Source organism: Mytilus californianus, unplaced genomic scaffold (genome assembly GCF_021869535.1).
Source record: "Mytilus californianus isolate M0D057914Y unplaced genomic scaffold, xbMytCali1.0.p SCAF_8, whole genome shotgun sequence".
NCBI classification, from domain to species: Eukaryota; Metazoa; Mollusca; class Bivalvia; order Mytilida; family Mytilidae; genus Mytilus; species Mytilus californianus.
This window is the reverse complement of record NW_026262734.1, coordinates 80,335,062-80,354,200: the sequence shown is the minus strand read 5'-3', so window position 1 is coordinate 80,354,200 and position 19,139 is coordinate 80,335,062. Positions and strand designations below refer to the sequence as shown.

General features: G+C 33.3%; 1 protein-coding gene across 1 annotated transcript in view; it reads right to left on the bottom strand.

The window, feature by feature from the left end:
• LOC127713038 (uncharacterized) overlaps positions 1-19,139 on the bottom strand; it is a 56,807-nt gene that overhangs the window by 2,583 nt on the left and 35,085 nt on the right. The window contains exon 3 of the mRNA XM_052219637.1: positions 1,079-17,287. Coding sequence (XP_052075597.1) covers positions 4,763-17,287 — 12,525 coding nt within the window. The 3' untranslated portion in view covers positions 1,079-4,762. The remainder of the gene's footprint in view (positions 1-1,078; positions 17,288-19,139) is intronic.

Here is a 19,139-nt window from a genome sequence, read left to right as displayed (position 1 = left end):
CGCTTTTACAGATTGCTTTCCGTAACAGGTGTCGCTAATTGTTGTATGCTGTATGGATACCTTCAATATGTGAACAGTGAAATCAGAAATTATTGCAAACATTTATATTGCAATTTCGCCATGTCCAGCAAATATCGAGATTAGTTATTGTGATTTTTTGTCAAGGCTGCATACAGAAATATGTATCGGATATTAGAATGCGAGTTCTTATTCGTGGGATAATATTAACGCTGTCTCAATATTCGCATTAATAAAAAATCTCCCAATATTATTAATTTACATAATTATGTATTTGACTTTGTTCTTGCGTCTTTAGTGAATAGTTGTCATATTGGCAATCTCACCACATCTCCATATCTTTGTAACTAGAAAATTTCAGTAAACTACATGAGATGCCCTTAGCATTAAGTAAGGTCATTGAGTCACCATGATATTAATTTGATGATAGACTGTTATATATATATATTATTCTTAATTATTGTACCAGAGTATTCAATTTACAGCATTGCTTTGGTTTGTGGATATGACATATAGCTGTACCTCGATTTTTTTCTAAGCCTTATTTTTATGAATGCCAGTGATTCACAAGCTAGGGAAAATTTCCCTTAATAGGTAAATTTCTCTTAATTGAAGGATTTATTTCTAGTTCTGAATTATTTCTTTTTTTATGAAATCCACATGTTTTTAATTAGAACGGCATATATTATTAAAAAGCAACATTTCCAAAATAAGACTAGTACATGACTTATTTACTGAAAAGTTTCAAGCCTATGAAAAACATCTTTATCAAGTTTATAGAAATGTAATTTTATCTGTATAAATTGTGCAATTTTAATTAAAAAGAAATATCATCGTGTTGTCTTTTATCTGGAGAGGGGATGGGGCGTTGCCTTTTCTCCGGACAAACAATTGCTTTTGTCAAATTAAAATAAACCCTATTTTTTCTGCAACCATGTCTCCCTTCTCACAACATTTAAATGGTAGGTGTCGAAGTATTGTTTGTAGAGTTTACTGGTGTAGTCATGTTTAACTCTTCCTTACATATATAATATGTAAATCAAAATTTATCGTTTCTTACCAGAACCAGCTGAAACTTTCAAGGTCAACTTCTGCCATATATCTTTGCTTTAGTTAAATGTTATCCCCTTTCATGTTTGATGATGTAGAGCAAGTAAAGAATAAGACACTCCTTTCCTTTTCCAATATAGTTTAAGTTTCTTCTTTCATTTGCAGTACATGTATATGATCTTTTCAAAGTTTGATAGTCATGCAACCAAGGATTTGATGAAACCTAGAATCTTTTTTGGAAAATCTAAGACGATTTTATGTTACTCTGATACACTATTTTACTGATTGAGGATCTGTTCCATATCACCTCTCAAAACAATGCAAACTTAGTTCAATCAGAAGTTCAAGTAGCAATTTTTACTAAACAGTAACAGTTCATGCATTAACAATATTTAAAACAGTCAGAATAAATATAATAATAAACCTCAAACATAAATTATGTAAAATATTCGAAAGTATTTACAAACAAGCATAACAGTGCATTCAACAAGAACATATTAAAACAGTTAAAACAGTTCCATGCAAGTTCAATATTATACACTTTAACCATAAATTTGTCTATTATAGAAAATATATGGTCGATTAAATGTAACATAAATAATTTACTGCATAAGCTCCACAATACTAAAGACCCTTTATTATTTAACACATAATATTACCCATCGGACCTAGTAGATGCGGATTCACGGTGGAGGTGAGGGGGGAGAGGATAATCATTCCCCCTTTGACTGGAAAATATATAATCTTCCTAAATTTTTTTGGCCTTTGGCGTTATTATGTATTCAATTTTCTGTAATTACGCCCTCTTAAAAAAAAATCGTGGAACCGTACCTGCCTATACACATCTTCATTACATAGCTTAATACATGTGTAGATTTAATACAGACAATGATAACCATTATATTATATCTCAAACACCATTAAAGAAATAAAAATAAAAATTTACAAAATTATATCTAACTTGCTTCATCTACACCTCACCACTCAATATGACATTACCCTTTTTCAACTCTTTACACATTTATCAATCTACAATACATAGTCCTATGGGAAGGTCTGGATGGGATTTCTTCCATTCTTTATTTTTTTATTGTTAAGATCATTGTTCTCTTTTCTTTATCAATTTTGTCAATCATTCTCCATTCTTTGTTTTTTTGCAAATTTTCTCTATTATTTTTTGCCCCTTTTGCTGCAATTTTTGACCAATATTCGCTATTTTTTAAAACCGTATCCAAACCTTTTTATAGTAACATATCAAGTCATATTTTTGAATAAAACTATACAATTACAAAGACCGAAAATGACTTAGACACCTATGTACAAAAATTATGCACTAAAACAACAATAATTGAAAATTGTGCAACTAATAGTGATTTGATACTTCAAATGTTTTCCTTTTCATAGTTTCATTGAGGGAAATAAAACCGGAATGCTTTTTTACCATTTAAAAAATCAGGTCATATCAAGTAGATGTAATCAATTTTTTGATACACTTGATAAAAAAATCTGTAAAATGACATCTGCCACTTTTTCAAAACATTGTGCAAAAAAAAAATGAATAATTAAAATGTAAAATGCAAAAAAAAAAAAAATACATTCTAACTGAAATAAAATTCCTGCCCATTAAGGACATCATGCAGTTAGCAAAAATATCAATGCTGCAAACACTGATTTTTGTTTATTTAATGTTCATATAATGTAAACTTTTAATATCTATATACAAAATATGGACAACTATTTGCATAATGGAGGTTAACAAAAGTATGTTAACATGAAGGTATTTGAATAAATTAACTTTTTTACACTTTATTTGCAAAAAGATAAAAAGCAATAAACGTAACATTACAAAGATCACTGCCCTAATTTAGTCGTCGTATGTTATTAAATCCTTTTTAAAAGAAATAGATCGAGAAATACTTTCTGATTTAAAGCATGCAAAGAAAATTAAGATTACAACAAAAAAATACAAAAGAGCATAGAAGTAAATAAAAATCTCATCATAGAATTAAAAGCGAATGGTGGACAACAATAGAAATAGATACAACTTTTGTAGCTTTATTTACTCACTCATTTAACAGTTCATTACATAGGTGTAATAAGGGAAATGCAATTCTTACATATATACAATGATTGGTATGACAAAAATAGTCAATTCACAAAATGTTTATGATTTTATAATAAACAATGAACAGATCAATATTTTTTTTATATATTTACATTAAATACCGTAAATAATGGATAGTTGTTTCATCTTGATAATACCTAATCTTCTCATATTTTATATTGATTATTTTGTGAGAACCAGGTTATCGAGTATAATAAATAGACATTCATTTCGTATGTCCATGACTTTCAGAAACTGAAATTGACACTCAAAACTGTTATAATACTCAATACACTACTATGACATAAGTGGTATATTCTTTCTTCAACAGAACATATATTAAGTGTTAATAGGATACTTACAAAATGTGACAATAAAATGTAAAAGTTTTCTATTTACAATTTTGAAAAAAAATGTTACTTGTGATATCACTACATTGTCATAAAAATAAATGTTGATATTTCAGACAAACTGTCATTATGCACATAGTTCTTAATAAAGATGTTAAAGTTAAAGCTTGCTAAAACTTATTTTACCCTCACGCATTTACAATCTTCGTATAAGACATCTTGTAACACGATATTTTTGTGAGGTTGTGGGTTATACTTAAGTATTAAGGACAGTATTTCAAATGGAAATGAATACATAAATATTATTGTAGAAGTTTAAATATTTTCAGACAAAGATCAAGGAGATACATAATGATAGCTGACAGAATATTTGATAGAAATTCATTGATGTAGTTATGATCCCTTTCAATCTCCGAATTAAAGGGGTCAAATAATGACCTTAGTTTATCACCGCCTTTCCTATCTAGTTAAGCACAAATGCATACATAATAAATAAATCATGTCAATATTACATATACATTAAAAAAAGTGATATTATATTGTTTTATCTAAAATGCTGTTATATCATATTTTTTCCATGAATGGTATACACTAATGATAAAAAATTATCCATTTCAAGAAAAAATCAGTTGCCGTTAAAAATATCAAGCATTAAGCAATGGAAATAAATGTCACTCTACGGAATGTACAGCAAAAAATGGTTTCATTGTGTTCTATTTTTGGATGAAAATAATGAACTATGGTTTACAATTACCAAAATTAGTAACGCTGTTTGTAAACAAAACTCAACAAAGATACCAGGCTTATAATTAATTCACCAGTCTGCATTAAGTCTACACATGACGCACTGGTGCCACTCGAATCTAACCAGTTATAAGGTCAAATAAGATTTGAATTTGGAGAGCATTGAAAACTGAAACTTTTACAAGGCTATGCTAAATATAGCTTAGGCCATTTATCCATGGGTTAGAAGAACCTTCATGTTTCGGATATTTTTTCAGACATTTTATGAAGAGAAAAACACAAAAAGATCGAAGCAATGATATTTAACTCTGAGGTGCTGACTATTGGAATGCTGATGAACTTGAAAGACAAAATAAAATATGCTTGTGAATAACTGTACATTACATCTAAATTGAAAAAAAGTACAAGATTTTACTCGGAGGGTTATACAATAACAAACACTTAAATAAAACTGAAATATCTTTGTAAAGGTTTTCTTTATATTCGGCACATTTACTTATGCTTTCACTGTTATGGCTCTAATGGTGTCCGGCCATTTAATACGTTTTGTAAAGCAGGAAGCTAAGTCTGTCTTATTTTTCAAACCTTGCTGCTTTATAACTTCAATAACTATATCAACTGCAGGAGTGGGAACTCCAGCGATTTTGGCAAGGTTTTTGAATATTTGTTTAGGACTTTCCCCATTCCTTAAGGCATTAACAAGAGTTAGCAAAACTCGTTTGTCGATTTCAAGTTTAACTGCTAAGTGCTCAACAAGTGTTGAAATATTTTTATCTTTCACTAGGTCTTTAAAACCGTCAATATATATTTCCGGGATGTCCAATTGACTTGAAAAGTAACGTAACAGAAAAAAGACCCTTTCCAACCAGTCAGGAGTTTCCATGATCGCAAAGCACGTGTCAAATATTTCTCGTTTGGGTTTATCCAAACAAAGTTTACTCATGTCTTTAAGTACATATATTATAAGTTTTATATCACAGTTCTGTATCTTTCCGTCGACTAAGCTCTGTAAGAAACCAATGGTTTCCGTTGAAAAATCGTAGTGGTGAGAAATGCAAATATGAATCTTCCCCATTCCTTCCAGTAGAGTTTTCTCATTCAAGAGAGATTTTAAAATAGACGAAATTAACTTTTTATCGATTTTACTGTGTTCACTGATCCATCGACACAACAGATTGGTTTCACCTTTGAACACATAAACCTGGACAGCCTGTAGAATGTCTTGTGATACGCCTGCCTTCATTGTCAAAATTTCAATGAGAATAGAACTTAGATCGGATAGTTTGAATGGATATCGCATAACAACCAATCTTTCAATGATATCGGATGGAATTGCTAGTTCGTCGGAAATCATTGGAATGTACAGCTTTAATTTATCTAATATAACATTATTGTCAGTTTGCTTCGTTGGTGTCTGTGTTAGGGATTTAATGGTCTCCAACAATTCGATTAGTTCTGCTTTAGCTTCAACTGATTTAGCTACTTGTAGAAAAATCTCTAATATAAGAGATGGGACAGCTTTTTTAGGTTTTTGTCCAGTCAATACTTTTTTCAAGTCAATACTGATAGCTGAGTGTATGCCGAAGTACTCTCCGATACCACCCACAACTTCAGCAACCACTGAATTTAAATTCTTTTCACAATCAAATATTTTGAGTATAATTGGCACTATGCGTTCATCGATACCAAAGTTCTTGCATCCCCATTGGATTATTTTTATTTTCAATTTTTCTTTATCATTTTTCAACAGATCTGTTACTATGTATAGAAATTCTTTTGAAATTCCTAATCTTCTTTCAAACAATTGCAACAAAGTGTCAAACTGTTCCTGACTAATAAATATTTTCAACGTATCTTGTATAATTGCAACTATAGTTTCTTTTGTATCATATAATGGTGTTTTTCCGTTCAACAGACTCTGAAAACATTCAATAGTTTTTTCTGATATGTTGTAGTATTTGGCGATGCAAATAGGAATCTTTTTTAGCCACGTGGTTTGACTTTTTTCTTTTTGAATGGTCTGTAAAATTGTAAGTAGCAGCTTTGAGTCAATGTTTATCCATTTTCCTAAGCATTCAGATATAGGTTCACAGTCGCCTTTAAATATAATGGACTTTATTGACCTTGGCAATTCCAACGGTATTCCTATCTTTGCACTGACGATTTCCGCCACAGCAAGAAAAAGTTCACACGGATCAAACGGGTCTTCTAAATCAACAAGTCTAACAAGAATGTCAGGTGGAATGCCAAATCCATTGGCAAGTGCTGGGATATACGGTTTTATAATCGTAAACAGCATATGAACAAACAACTTTCCAATATCTTTTACTGAAATGTTTCCCTCTAGAATCGATTCCAAAAGATGTTGCTTATTCTTGGACAGTCCAATCATTCGACCAATGCTACTGATTACGGGAACTAGGCTGGTATAGTCTAGTTTGCGTTTTACAATACAATTTAAGACAAATGTTACAAGCTCACCTGTTGTACCTGCTGCTTCTGTAATCCATGAAGTTAACAAAGCACAATCTTTCTTCTGATCTAATTCAATAACACCACGCACAAATCCTTCGGGGAGACCAAAGTCAATCGCGATTGACATAAAACACTGACAGATCATGTCTTCGGGAGTACCAGCTTGCAGTAAGTTCCATATAAGTTTAGAGACTTGTACATCAGCACCAAATGCTTTACATTCTGTGAAAACAGTCGATCTTTTATCCGTATCTTCAATTTGGTCAAAGATGTAACGTATTTCCTTTAGTTTTTGTTCTGGCGGTTTCGCGTTCATTATGAGTTCTAAATCTGTTCTGATGGCCGGATGAAGATCGTGCTTTTTGGAGTAAGTAATAAAGATAACATTGAAAATACTTATAACACTACAGTCATTCATGATAGTTGTTCCAAGCACATTGAGAACAGACTGATTGACATCCGATTTTTTTGACAGCCATGCGATGAGTACATCAACATTCCCTTCTTTTGCAAAATCCTTGATTGCATTAATGGTATCTCCTTCGACTCTGACATGTCGCAATAAAAATAATAGAAGTGGGATACCTGCCGTTGGAATCTCTCCGTGTAGTATTTGTTTTCCAAGATTTATGGCATTTGTTATTTGTCCTGCTGACTCCGATGCTAGAGGTAACAGCTTTTCAAAAACCTGTGTGACAGGATTTTCCTTTGAAATTACAGATGACTTACTTATCTGGATGCATATTTCCAAGACGAATGTCTGGATTTCACATTCTGGCATATTGCCGTCAATGATATGTTTTATTTCTCTGGCCATATCGGATGACAGCCCAATATGAGTTGATAGAGAAGTTATAAAAGATATAACTGCAGATTTCATATTGCAACAGTCATTCAACGACAACTCTATAGTTGCCGTTAGATTGGTATTTAGACCAATAGCGTTGCATAACATATTTACTAAGGTTGTATTCGTTTTGCCTTGCAACATGTCTTTCAAAACCTCTAGAATACTTTTCGAAATACCGACTCTTTGTCCAACTGCATGTAAACAAAACATGGCCTTTTCAAAATTGTTTGGTTTGATTAGAATAGTGGCAAGGAAGTCATTTATTTCTTCTGAAATATGCATTGCATTCAGAACTTCCTTGATTATTCTTTGTCCCTCTTTACTCTTGAAAAAAGCTTCTACTATTGTCCACTGATTTTGTTGTAGCCTTTTATTGTCACATGATGATATTATGATGGTTATAAATTGGAAAAGTTCTTCGGACAAACCAAAATATTTTCCAGTATGCTTAACTATTGTCAATATGTCATCTCTTTTAATCGTCTTACCACGAACGATTCCTATTATTGCCACAAAAAGTTTTTTATCAATGTTTGCAGCATCGCAAATCCATGAAATGAGATTCTCTGGATTGCCATCAACCAGCAAAGATTGTAACACAGCAGAAAAATGACCTGGAATCTTTAAACTATCGAGATTTGCTTTAAGGAACTCAAATATTTTATCCTGTGTTATTCCTCCTTCAACGATACATACTAAACTGTTTATTATGTCTTGTGGTATACCTAATTTAGTAGCAAGAATGTGGCTTACTTCCTGTATTGCCTCTTTTCCTACAGCTTTCACTAGATCTTTTCCAATTCTTGTTATGTGTTGTGATATTTTTCCTTCGAATTCGGCAGAAAATGAAAACGACAGTGATTGATCCACTTGTCTACGTTTGCTTAGGTCAGTTTCAACTTGTTTAGCCACAAATGAATCTACTGTGCCAGTTGTAGATGCTACGCATGAATGATATTGTCCCTTTGCAAAATTTATGTTACCAACGAGTTTCTTTTTTCTTTTTGACATTTTATTTGGTTTACTGAGTCTGAATCCAAGATTGAATTCATATGCTTTCTCGTGGACACTGTGACTTACTATATTTTGTGCAAATTTGTGAACATCTCCATCAAAAACAATGGAGGCACCTTTTGTTTCTAAAGTTCCAACACTCAATTCCTTACTTCCTCCATTGACATCAATCGATGTTGGCTGAGTTATCCTCTCATCACCCTCGAGGCCAATATCAATTCCTCCTCCACATAGAGACCGTGTCACAAGGTCTATATCAGCTGCGAAACCAAGCTTCACTCCTGACTTTCTATCAAGGCGAGATTGTATATCCAGGATGTCCACTTGACCTGTCAAGCCACCACTATCTATATTAGAAGTATCAATTGTGGCATTTTTTACATTGTCCAAATGCAGTGTCCCACCAACGTGTAGTTTCTGCATCTGTTGTGTTGTTTGCTCGCCTTTTTCATAGTTTGCACTCACTGTTGCTATACTTGATTCAATTCCAATACCTATGTTGACACGTTTATTACTAGCCTCAAGTGAAGCTCCTTCTATTCTCAAATCATCAGTCCTAACATTCATATTACCTTTCACATCTATATTCGCTGAATTCAGAACATTCACTTTCTTAGCCTTCACAGTATAATCACCGCCTATATTAGTCGAATCAGTGCTTGTTGTTTGATTACTTCCACGTTCATAAATTGCTTCAATTCCAAAACTTCTCTCCTTATCTTTTGTAGATTTCTGTGTAAAAACTTTGATCCCCTTTTCATTAGTCTCGTGATTTAAAAGACGACGTGAATGCGTTATTTTCCCCATTTCTGCAATTTCTGAAACATTACCAGATGAATTGAGACTGCTTCCTTGCCATTCAATGTTAGATGTTTCTGATATTATAGAGGTTCTCGCTTCAGAAGATGAATCTTCTAGTGATGTCCCTTGTGATTGTTGCGAACTTTCATCCTTTTGATAGTATTTTATGCCCAAAATTGATGAAGTTTCTTTCGTTTTTGTCGTGGTTTGAAGGTCAAGCATTGATATTCCTCCTGTGGCACGAATGTCGTTTCCAAATTCTGATTTTATATTACCGGCTACACTTGTAAAGCTTCCCCCGGCTTTGAACACATTTAACCTACCAACTATTGTAGACTTTTCCACATGTGTCATGGTAGTTTCTGTGGTACTTCTACAAAGTCCAAACCAGGATGATTTTGTTTTTCTTTTTGTAGTTTCGTATTTGTTCGCCGTAATCGATATGTTGTTTCCAGCTTTAAAAGTATTTTCCCCTTGGCTTTTGATGTCAGATGCATGGATTTTGATTTTTCGTTCTGCTTCAATGTCTATTGCGGACTGTTCTTTATTTGTTCTTCCAGCACTCAATTTACTCCCTTCGCAAGGTCCTCCATTTGCGTCTGATGAAATAATTATGTCATGATGAGCTTTTATTTTCATACCACTACCGGCGTCTAATTCACTAGCAGACAAGGAAACTGAATCCTTCTCTGACTCCAAATTGATATTTTGTCCAGCACTTACAGAAGATCTTTCACACAAATGAAGTTTTCCTCTCGATGTCAGACGAACGTTTTCTTTTGCTTTGATTTTAACATTTTTGTCAATTTTCAAGATTCCCTTAGTTGTTGCTAGTTCAAGATTCTTTGCATCCATACCCTTTCTTACATCAATACTTGCTGCTTTTATTGACAAACTAAATTGAGATTTTTGTTGAGTTGCAATGATGACGTTCTGATCTTCAACAATTAATCCCAAATGATCAGCTATTTTCAAGTCTTTGTAAACATCTGACCTATTTAGTAATTTGTTTATATCTTCCAGTGCACGGGTATTCAGAGTTAAGCATCCAAACTCATGATTTGCCTTTTTATTGTTACCTGTTAAAGAAATGTCCCCATGCTTAGCTTCTAGTTTTGCCTCCTTTACCTTGCTTTTTTCATGTAATGTGATGTTGCCACATTTTGATACTGCATCCATTTTATCTGCTTTTATTTCGCCAAAGTCTGTGTTACCTTTGCTAGTAGTGTTTAATTCTGTCACTTTTATATTTCTAGCGTTAATTGTATTTCCACTCTCCAAAGTGGCGATTTCTTTTGTAGAAACATTATCTAATGTAATGTTTTCTATTGCCTTTAAATCAAGTTGTTTAGATTTTACATTACCTGCAGCTATTCTTTGAGATATCACGGACATGTCTTGTTGAATATTTGCTGTGTTAATTTGTACTTCTTGTTGTGCTTTTACGTGAAGCGTCTTAGAATCGATGTTTTGTATTGTTGCATTGTTTCCTTGAACAACTGCCTGTCCTTCAGTTTTGATTGATTGCAGATTTGCTTCCTGGCTTACATCAACATGTAAATGTTTTGATTCCAGGTTTTTAACTTCAGCATTGTCACCTGTTAATCTAATACTTCCTGTTATTGCTTTCATAATCCGACCTTGCCCACCAAGTTGTTTGATTTTGCTTGCGGATATGATTATATCCCCGCATGCTTCAATATAGCCGTCATTTTTCCAGAGTCCTGTTCTTCCCTGGAATTTTAATGATGCAAAGAATAAGTATCCATCCGAACGAATATCTGTATGTTTGCCCTCATTTATAAAAGAATCAATTCGTATACCTTGATCAAGATTATTTTGTGGAAACTCCAAGCTTTTGCTGAACGAGTTTGGTCCAAATATTTTATTTATAAGATTTTTTGCCACTTTTTTGCCTCTTTTTTTAAGACTTCGATATTTAATCCTTACGAAGTCAACATTGAGTTCCAAGGGAATTATTTTTGAGTAGAAACTGTGTGCGTTATCTAAAGATGTGATCATTTCATTCATGTCAAACTGTCCTAAGCCCCCCTTCGAAATTTTTTCGCATATTTTTACAACGTCTTCACACAGATGTGATGAAACACTCAGATCACAAATAACTTGTTGTATCTTGATTGTTTGTTCTGTCAATTTGTGAATATCCTCTGGAGTATTGGCCATCGAAATCTTTGATAAAGAAGAATCAACTACCGATTTCCATCTTTCTAGGTCACCTGCTTGAGGGATTGTTGACATTTTCGCTGAGAATTGAAAATTAAGTACGGATTTGATATTAATTGATTTCGAATGAAGAAATGAACCTACAATAATACAAAGAAGACCTTCAATAACAAGTATTTTCTGATTTTCTCCTCCTAACTGGGAAATGTGTTCCACGTTTAATTTGTCAAAATTTTGTGGACAATTTAGGCAAATGGGAGCCACTATTCCAATTTTTGTACAACGAACCTGTCCATTATTGACAAAAGAACAGTCTGCCTCAATTTTAATCTCACCTTCACTGTTGATTTTACCCATAATAAGCATATTGCTAGCATCAAAGTGCATTTTTGCTTCGCCGTCTATGTTTTTTAAATATTGAATATGACCTTTCATTTCTACTGTTGTCGCTGTGACTTGCAAAGATAGTTCGCTCTTTTGTTGATTGTCATTGTTAATTTTGCTTTCTTTATCTATTAGAAGCGATGATTCAGCCAGTATTTTTATCCTTGGTGTATTTTTTATTAGCCCCTTTAAATCTATTGATGTTGCTTGTATTTCCAACTTCTCAACGTTTGACACTTTACTGTTGGAATCAACAAACAATGACTGTGCAGCAAATAAGTCTGCGGTATGGATATCCTGAATCCTAAAATTTCTAAAAGAAACACAGTGTCCTTCGATTTCTACCATTGTATCTGTTTTTTTACCACAAATTATACCACTAAGCTCAACACTCCCATGAATTGTTGTATCTTCTTCTCTGGCATTACCTATGTATAACTTCCCTTTTTCTAATTCTATTTTGCAAGTGTCATCCATTCTGATGATCTCAGAAGCGATCAGATTGCACTCTCCGACGGAAAACAAACAGACTGATTTTTCTGAGAGTGAAAGGCTTCGTTTACAGTCTACCAAACAGTCACCCTGTATACGGCATTCAAATCGTCCTTTAATATCAACTGTACTCACATCTTCTAAAACCACATGGTCTTTGGAATTCTCTGATATGATAACAACTTGTCCTCCCCTTGAAATATACAATGATTCTACTACAAAGTGAGCAGATCCCATTACATGAAGCTGTCCATTAACTGCTAGTCTATCACTCTTGTTCATTTTCGGTTCACAAGAAAAAGCTTTACACCGAAGAACTGCATGATCATCTATGTCAATTATTCTCCCACGACTCAAATAGAGCCGACCACTTGTATTAACCATACCGTGAAAATGTGTGGATTTGTCAACAGCAGCTGCAATTTGTAAGTGAGGCACATCTACCTCTCCTTTTATAATGACATCACCGGAATTGCTAATAATGCTAGCCTTTATTTGATCATCTTTGAATGAAGAAATGTTTCCATCTATTTCAATATCCATTTCAGAGAGTAGCTTGCATTCGTTGTTATCGGTTGTTGTGGGTTCAAAAAGAAAACACTTTGGATCAATTTGTTCTTCAGCAAACACTTTAACAATTGAATCTTTGTCCAGAGATATACTTCTTGCGCGTATTTGAGAGTAAAAAGAGATTTCAATATTTCCTTGGATAAATAACAAACTATCAAGGTTCAAAATCTGTTCATAACATACCAGTTTACTTGACTCATCTGTTCTAATAAAAAACGTAACATTTTGACTTCCTGTCTGTGCCTTTAGATTTCTCGACACGAATGTGCAGTCTTCCTTTAACCACAAATAAAAATCTGGAGACACAGCTTTGGTTTCGCTAAGGCTGTCAATAGTAAGTTTCTGATTACCTAACATCTTTTCATCTCCAAAGGTTCTTTCTAAATGGAATACACTAGTGGTTAAATTCTTGTGCATTTTGCAGCCATCCATACACAATACTGATACGTTTGCTGATTTTTGTCTGCCTTCAATGTCCATTTTCAAAACTACAGAACCTTTGGTGCATTTTAATTTTATACCATTTGCAGGTATAACAAATCTGTCAGAATCGTTCGACATACCACCACTACAGCAAAAATGAAACTCCTTAGAGAAAGGCGATGAAAATTGTATTTCGAATAGAGATTTAACTTTTCCATCTATGGATACCTTCTCTTTAGAGCCCCAACTTAGTTCTACTGTCGATTTATAGCTTTCGATGATACCTGCATTTGTTATGATAGCTGCCCAGATTTTGTTAACATCATTTGAAATCAATATGCCATTATTAACTATATCTGCTTTTGTACTAATTGAAAGAGGTCCATTCGTGCATTCCAGCCTTGCGCCTTTGTTGTTTATGATATTTTCAACTACATTGATGTCCAGAACATCTGTTACTGAAAGGGATGAAAAGTTTGATAACGTATTGTCACAATCAAGGTATAAAGAATCAATGTTTACGCACTTTCCATGGTTGAAAAAGTTTGAACATTGGCATCTGACTGCATGTTTGTGTTTACTTGATCCGGAATCATTAACCTCTAGATCTCCATGATGCTGCCATTTAGAAATAATCAATGATGGAATTATTCTTTCATTGTCAGAATGAAGCTTCATTTGAGATTCCTTTTCTGTAAATAGGTTATTTAAAGTAAGTATTTGGTAAGAATTTGTTATTTCCTCTACACTTTCTTCGAAATAATATATTTCAGTCTTGGATGACGTTGTCATTATGACATCAGCATTTTTTGCTGACATTCCATGACATGACAAAGTTCCAAACATTACTATATCATCAATGTGATCAAGATTTACTGGTCCATGTACTATAACTGACCCGTTTAAATCTAGATGAATCTTTCTCGTCTCTGATTTTTCTGACGTGAGCTGATAGATAAGCTTATGGCATACAATGTTTGAAAGTTCATCAATGGTTGTTTCGCATGCCCCTCCGATGCAAACATAGCCATCAAGATGCATTTGGCTTTCAATGATAAGTTTTTGGCTTGGACCTGTCAGAAGTCTCAAGTTTGGAACCTGTACAATCCCCATGACTGTTATATTTCCGCACTGGCTTTCCACAACTAGTAGAGATGGGACGGATCGATCATTATGCACACAATGAATATGCCCTTTCAATTCAATGTTACCCGACGTTTTCACCTTACATATTTCTTCGTTTAATTCTGAATTGGTTCCATTTATTTTGCATACAGATCTTTCCGTTGTTATCATCTTTTCAGCTGTTATCAGAGATGAAGATGACATTGTAAAACGGCCATTTATGGTAAGTTCGGGTTCACATACAAAATCATGTCTGACAATCATTTCACCGTCCCCATTTGTACGCACCTCAATTTCGATGGTTTTACAATTCGATTCAACAATCATATATTCAGTTCTGAGGAGGCTTCTATTTAAAATGTTGATATATGCATGTTTATCCTGTCTAAATTCTGTATAATTTTCCATTTCCGATTGATCATATAAAACCTCATGTCCGTTTGCTATCTCTGGATGACGATGGAGAACTGTATGATTCTCCATATTTGTTCGATCATATAAAACTTCATATTCGTTTGATATTTCTTGACGATGACGGGGGTCCGTATTGTTTTCCTTGTTCGTAAATTCATATACGTTTGTAATCTCTAAACAAAGAATGGTAATTGTTATGTGGTTAAGAGTAACAAATCCCTTTTTCGACTCTACAAGGAGTTGAGCATCCCCTTCTATTGCATTATGAAAGAATACAGTCCCTCGGGTGCACTTAATCCACATTCCTTTCTTTGGTAAACTAATTGAAGACTTCCGCAAATCTGATCCACCACGAAAACTGCAATGAAATGTTGGGGCATTGTGAACAAAAACAGTCAAACCTTCTGTGGATAGAAGGATACCTTCTAGTTTTGTGATTACATTTTTCATTGTCGTATAGTGTATTTCTACTTGTGAATAATGGCTTTGGATTGTACCATGGTTTTTCAAATTACCAGCAAATATTTTCACAACTCCAGGGCTGTTGATTTTTCCGTTGTTCTTTAGGTCGTGTTTTTTAGAAAGTGTGTCTGTTTTGTGCCCAACCACTGCTGTAGCTATTTTGATACTTTTACCAAATATCGACGCTCCCGATTCATTTGCGAGAAGACACACATTTTGAATTCTTAAAGGACCATGTGTACATTGTAAAATTCCACCAGTTCGATTGTAAAACTCTCCTTTTCCTTGAATGACCAACTCTGAATTAGCAAGTTTTACATCATACACATTTGCAGTTGAAGACATAAGGACATGCCCATTGTCAACTTCAATACATCCTTTGTGATTCAAACTTCCGTATTCCTTTGTGTTCTTATTTTCTTTAAACTCTAATGTGCAGGAATTCATAGATTTGATAACAGCCCATTCAGTAACTCGAGCTGAAATACCTAAATACAAGTCCCTTGCGTCAAAAGAACCATTAACAATTCGACTTTCCTTACATATGTCAATTTCTAAATCTTCCTGTGATGTTATTTGACTTTCATTTTCTTGTTGGAAAACTCCAGTATATATACTTAACTTGTTGTTCAAGTTGTAAACTAAGGATCCATTATGAAAACAATTGTCAACTGAGATATTGCCACCATTTTGGATAATAAGTGAACCTGTTTCATAGATGCTAAAGTCATTTGTCTCAAAAGATTCGAAGCTTCCCAATTTCATCTGTCCATTAATTCTGGTATCACCTTTGCATATCCCAGATATACATCCTAAAGTACAAATAGATTCATTTTCTACACATATGTTCCCATTTATTTCTAGAAAAATCTGTTTGCATTTTACCTGGCTTAAATCTTCAAAATCACCATACATTTTAAATGATATCTCGGGAGATATAATTGAACCTCGCTGTTTGTTCCATGATTCAATTAGTGATACAAAGTTGTCCACCTGCAATTTTAAATTTGTGTAATCATTGTCGTACTTTTCCTGTGGACAAAACATTTCCCACTGAAGCTTTTTTGTGGTACTTGTTAGTGTTGCACCTTTAATTTCAATCGGTGAATAAGGATCAAATCCATGTTTAAGCATCACAAAAATGAGCTTTGTATCCAATCTTTTGACGGCATCACCCAATTGTATATTTGAAGGAAGCAAAATGTCATGTTCATCCGTGCAATGTTTATGTTTAATGCTCGATAAGTAACGGTTTGCTGTATCTTTGTCACATTTCCTACATGATAATAATGATTTACATTTTACTTCCATTAGCTCCGAAGCTTCAATTGTACCATGGTTGCAAATGTCTCCTTCAACGTGAAGCTGTAATGTTCCTGTTATATTCTTCGATTTATGATCACGACAGCAACATTGCATAACACTATCTCGACCAGTATGTAAGTAGCCACATACGTGCACACCAAGTATATTGCCATTTCCGTTGGATTCGTTTGTCATCTTATTTTGAAAGTGTCTGTGGTATTTGACTTGACCATCAATGAAGACCGTTTTGCCTGCTAATTTAAGTGTTTCTGTTTTCAGACGGGCGCTTACAGAAAGTCGAACTTCATGATTACTTTTCAGTGATATATACGGACACACCATTATACTGTGAACAACCATATTTAAGTTACATTCAAGTTCAAGACGTTCACATGTCATGGCTTTTGGTGCAACTGAAATTTTATCTGCAGTAACTCTTAATTTCCTACCTTTTGTCTGACAATGTTTAAGTTGTACATGACATATTGTCTCTTCTAACGAGCAGTGCACAGTCAGGTATGGCTACAAAGAAAAAGAAAAACATTATTTATTAGTGAAAAAATAAAGGAGATACATGTATTGTGTTAAAAATAAATACTGCTGATTCATTATTGTTCGTTGGGTGCCAATTTTCGTGGATTTCGTGGGAACAGGTGAACCACGAATTTAAATGTTCAACGAATTACAGATTTTCCATAAGGTCGAATACAGAATACGGCAAAACCACAAAATTAAATGTCCACGAAAATACAAGGTTTCATCAATCCACGAAGATTGAAACCCACGAAAATAATTGAATCCACAGTTATACTTTTTTTATATATTACCTGACCGTGATTTCATTCATGTCTTAGTTAAATTGATTTAAGTGATCTTACAAAATACAAACGTCGAATTTATTTGCAATAGAGACAAAACACAATTTCTGGTTTGTAAATTTTAAGAACTTGTTTGTTTTCTTGAAAACATTTCTTTTTTTAAGATGGGTTAATGTATCGTTTTAAGGTCAAGGAACAGTAAATGGGCTATGTACAGATTTTTGTAAAATTTTGCATCTTAGATAGGCTCGTTGAATTATATAGAAAAATCGAAAAAATAATATATTTATCTCTTTTATTATCAAAAATCGCCAGAACCTACATGCTAAGAAAGTTTGACAAATTTTATGAAAACCAAACAAGTTATGTTACTATCGACACTGCCTTACTAACTAAAATAAAGAAATACAAATCTGTTTTTCAAAATTGATATACAGCGTGTAATTTTGTTAATGTTCCCGACTTGAAATGTATGTCACTTTACATATCTAATATATGTTCAAATTGAAATATTTCATGCAATAATTTAAGAAAAAGATAATGCATAACAATGCCTTTCTTTCAGGTTGCACTTATACAAATACAGAAAATGCAATTTTCCATAAGAACTCCCTTAAGAACTAAAACTGTGCAACTTTTATAATGAGGTTGCGTACAAAATTATATCCTAGAAAGTATTGTTGATATGCACTACTATTTTTGACTAGGTCAGTTTTCCAACTGAAGGTCGTTGGTTCTCTCCGGGCATTCCTGTTTCTGCCAAAACAACTGACCAACACTAAAAAACACACAAATGCTATATGGTGTCACACACCAATTAATCAATCAATTGTTATTTTTAAATACACGATCAGTTATTTTAAACTTTAGAGGATTGAATAGAGGCAATAAGGCCTTTATTCAGCCAAAATATTACTGCTAATTCAAAAGTTATCATACATATTCTTAAATTTGTCCAAACTAGACTAAGGTTCAATGTATTCAGGAAAGAAAATCAAATTTCACATTGCACGAAATACCATGCCAACAAAACCATGACAAATTTTTTTGTAAACTTTCTTGATTTTCCTTATTTTCCATTAAATTTTAGGTCAAGTTTAGATAAGAAAAGTATTGCACACCCAAGAGACAACTTTATGTTTAATGAGATTACGTCAATAGTTATAATGGTTACATTCTCTTATACTATTTTGTTGTTTCTTGGCTGCGCACGATGTTCCACAACAGAAATAATGTTTTTTGTGAAGACAGATAAAAATCTTTATGTTTTCCATTTATATTTGTTGAACCTTTGCATTTCCAAACATTATGTTCCTATTTGAAATAGTTGTCAAACATTTTACTTTCTTTGGCAAAACCGGGCCTTAATGTCCCTACTCCTTTCCGTTTACTCCCCTTTCGCATGTCTTTACCATAATAGAGAAAAGACACTTTCCTTCTGAAATCTTATGTGTCTTTTTTTTTGGAAGTTAGTTAAACAATTGTATAACCTTGTGCTATATGTCTTTTTGTATCAGGTAGATTTACAAACAATATTTTAGAACTCATTATTTTTA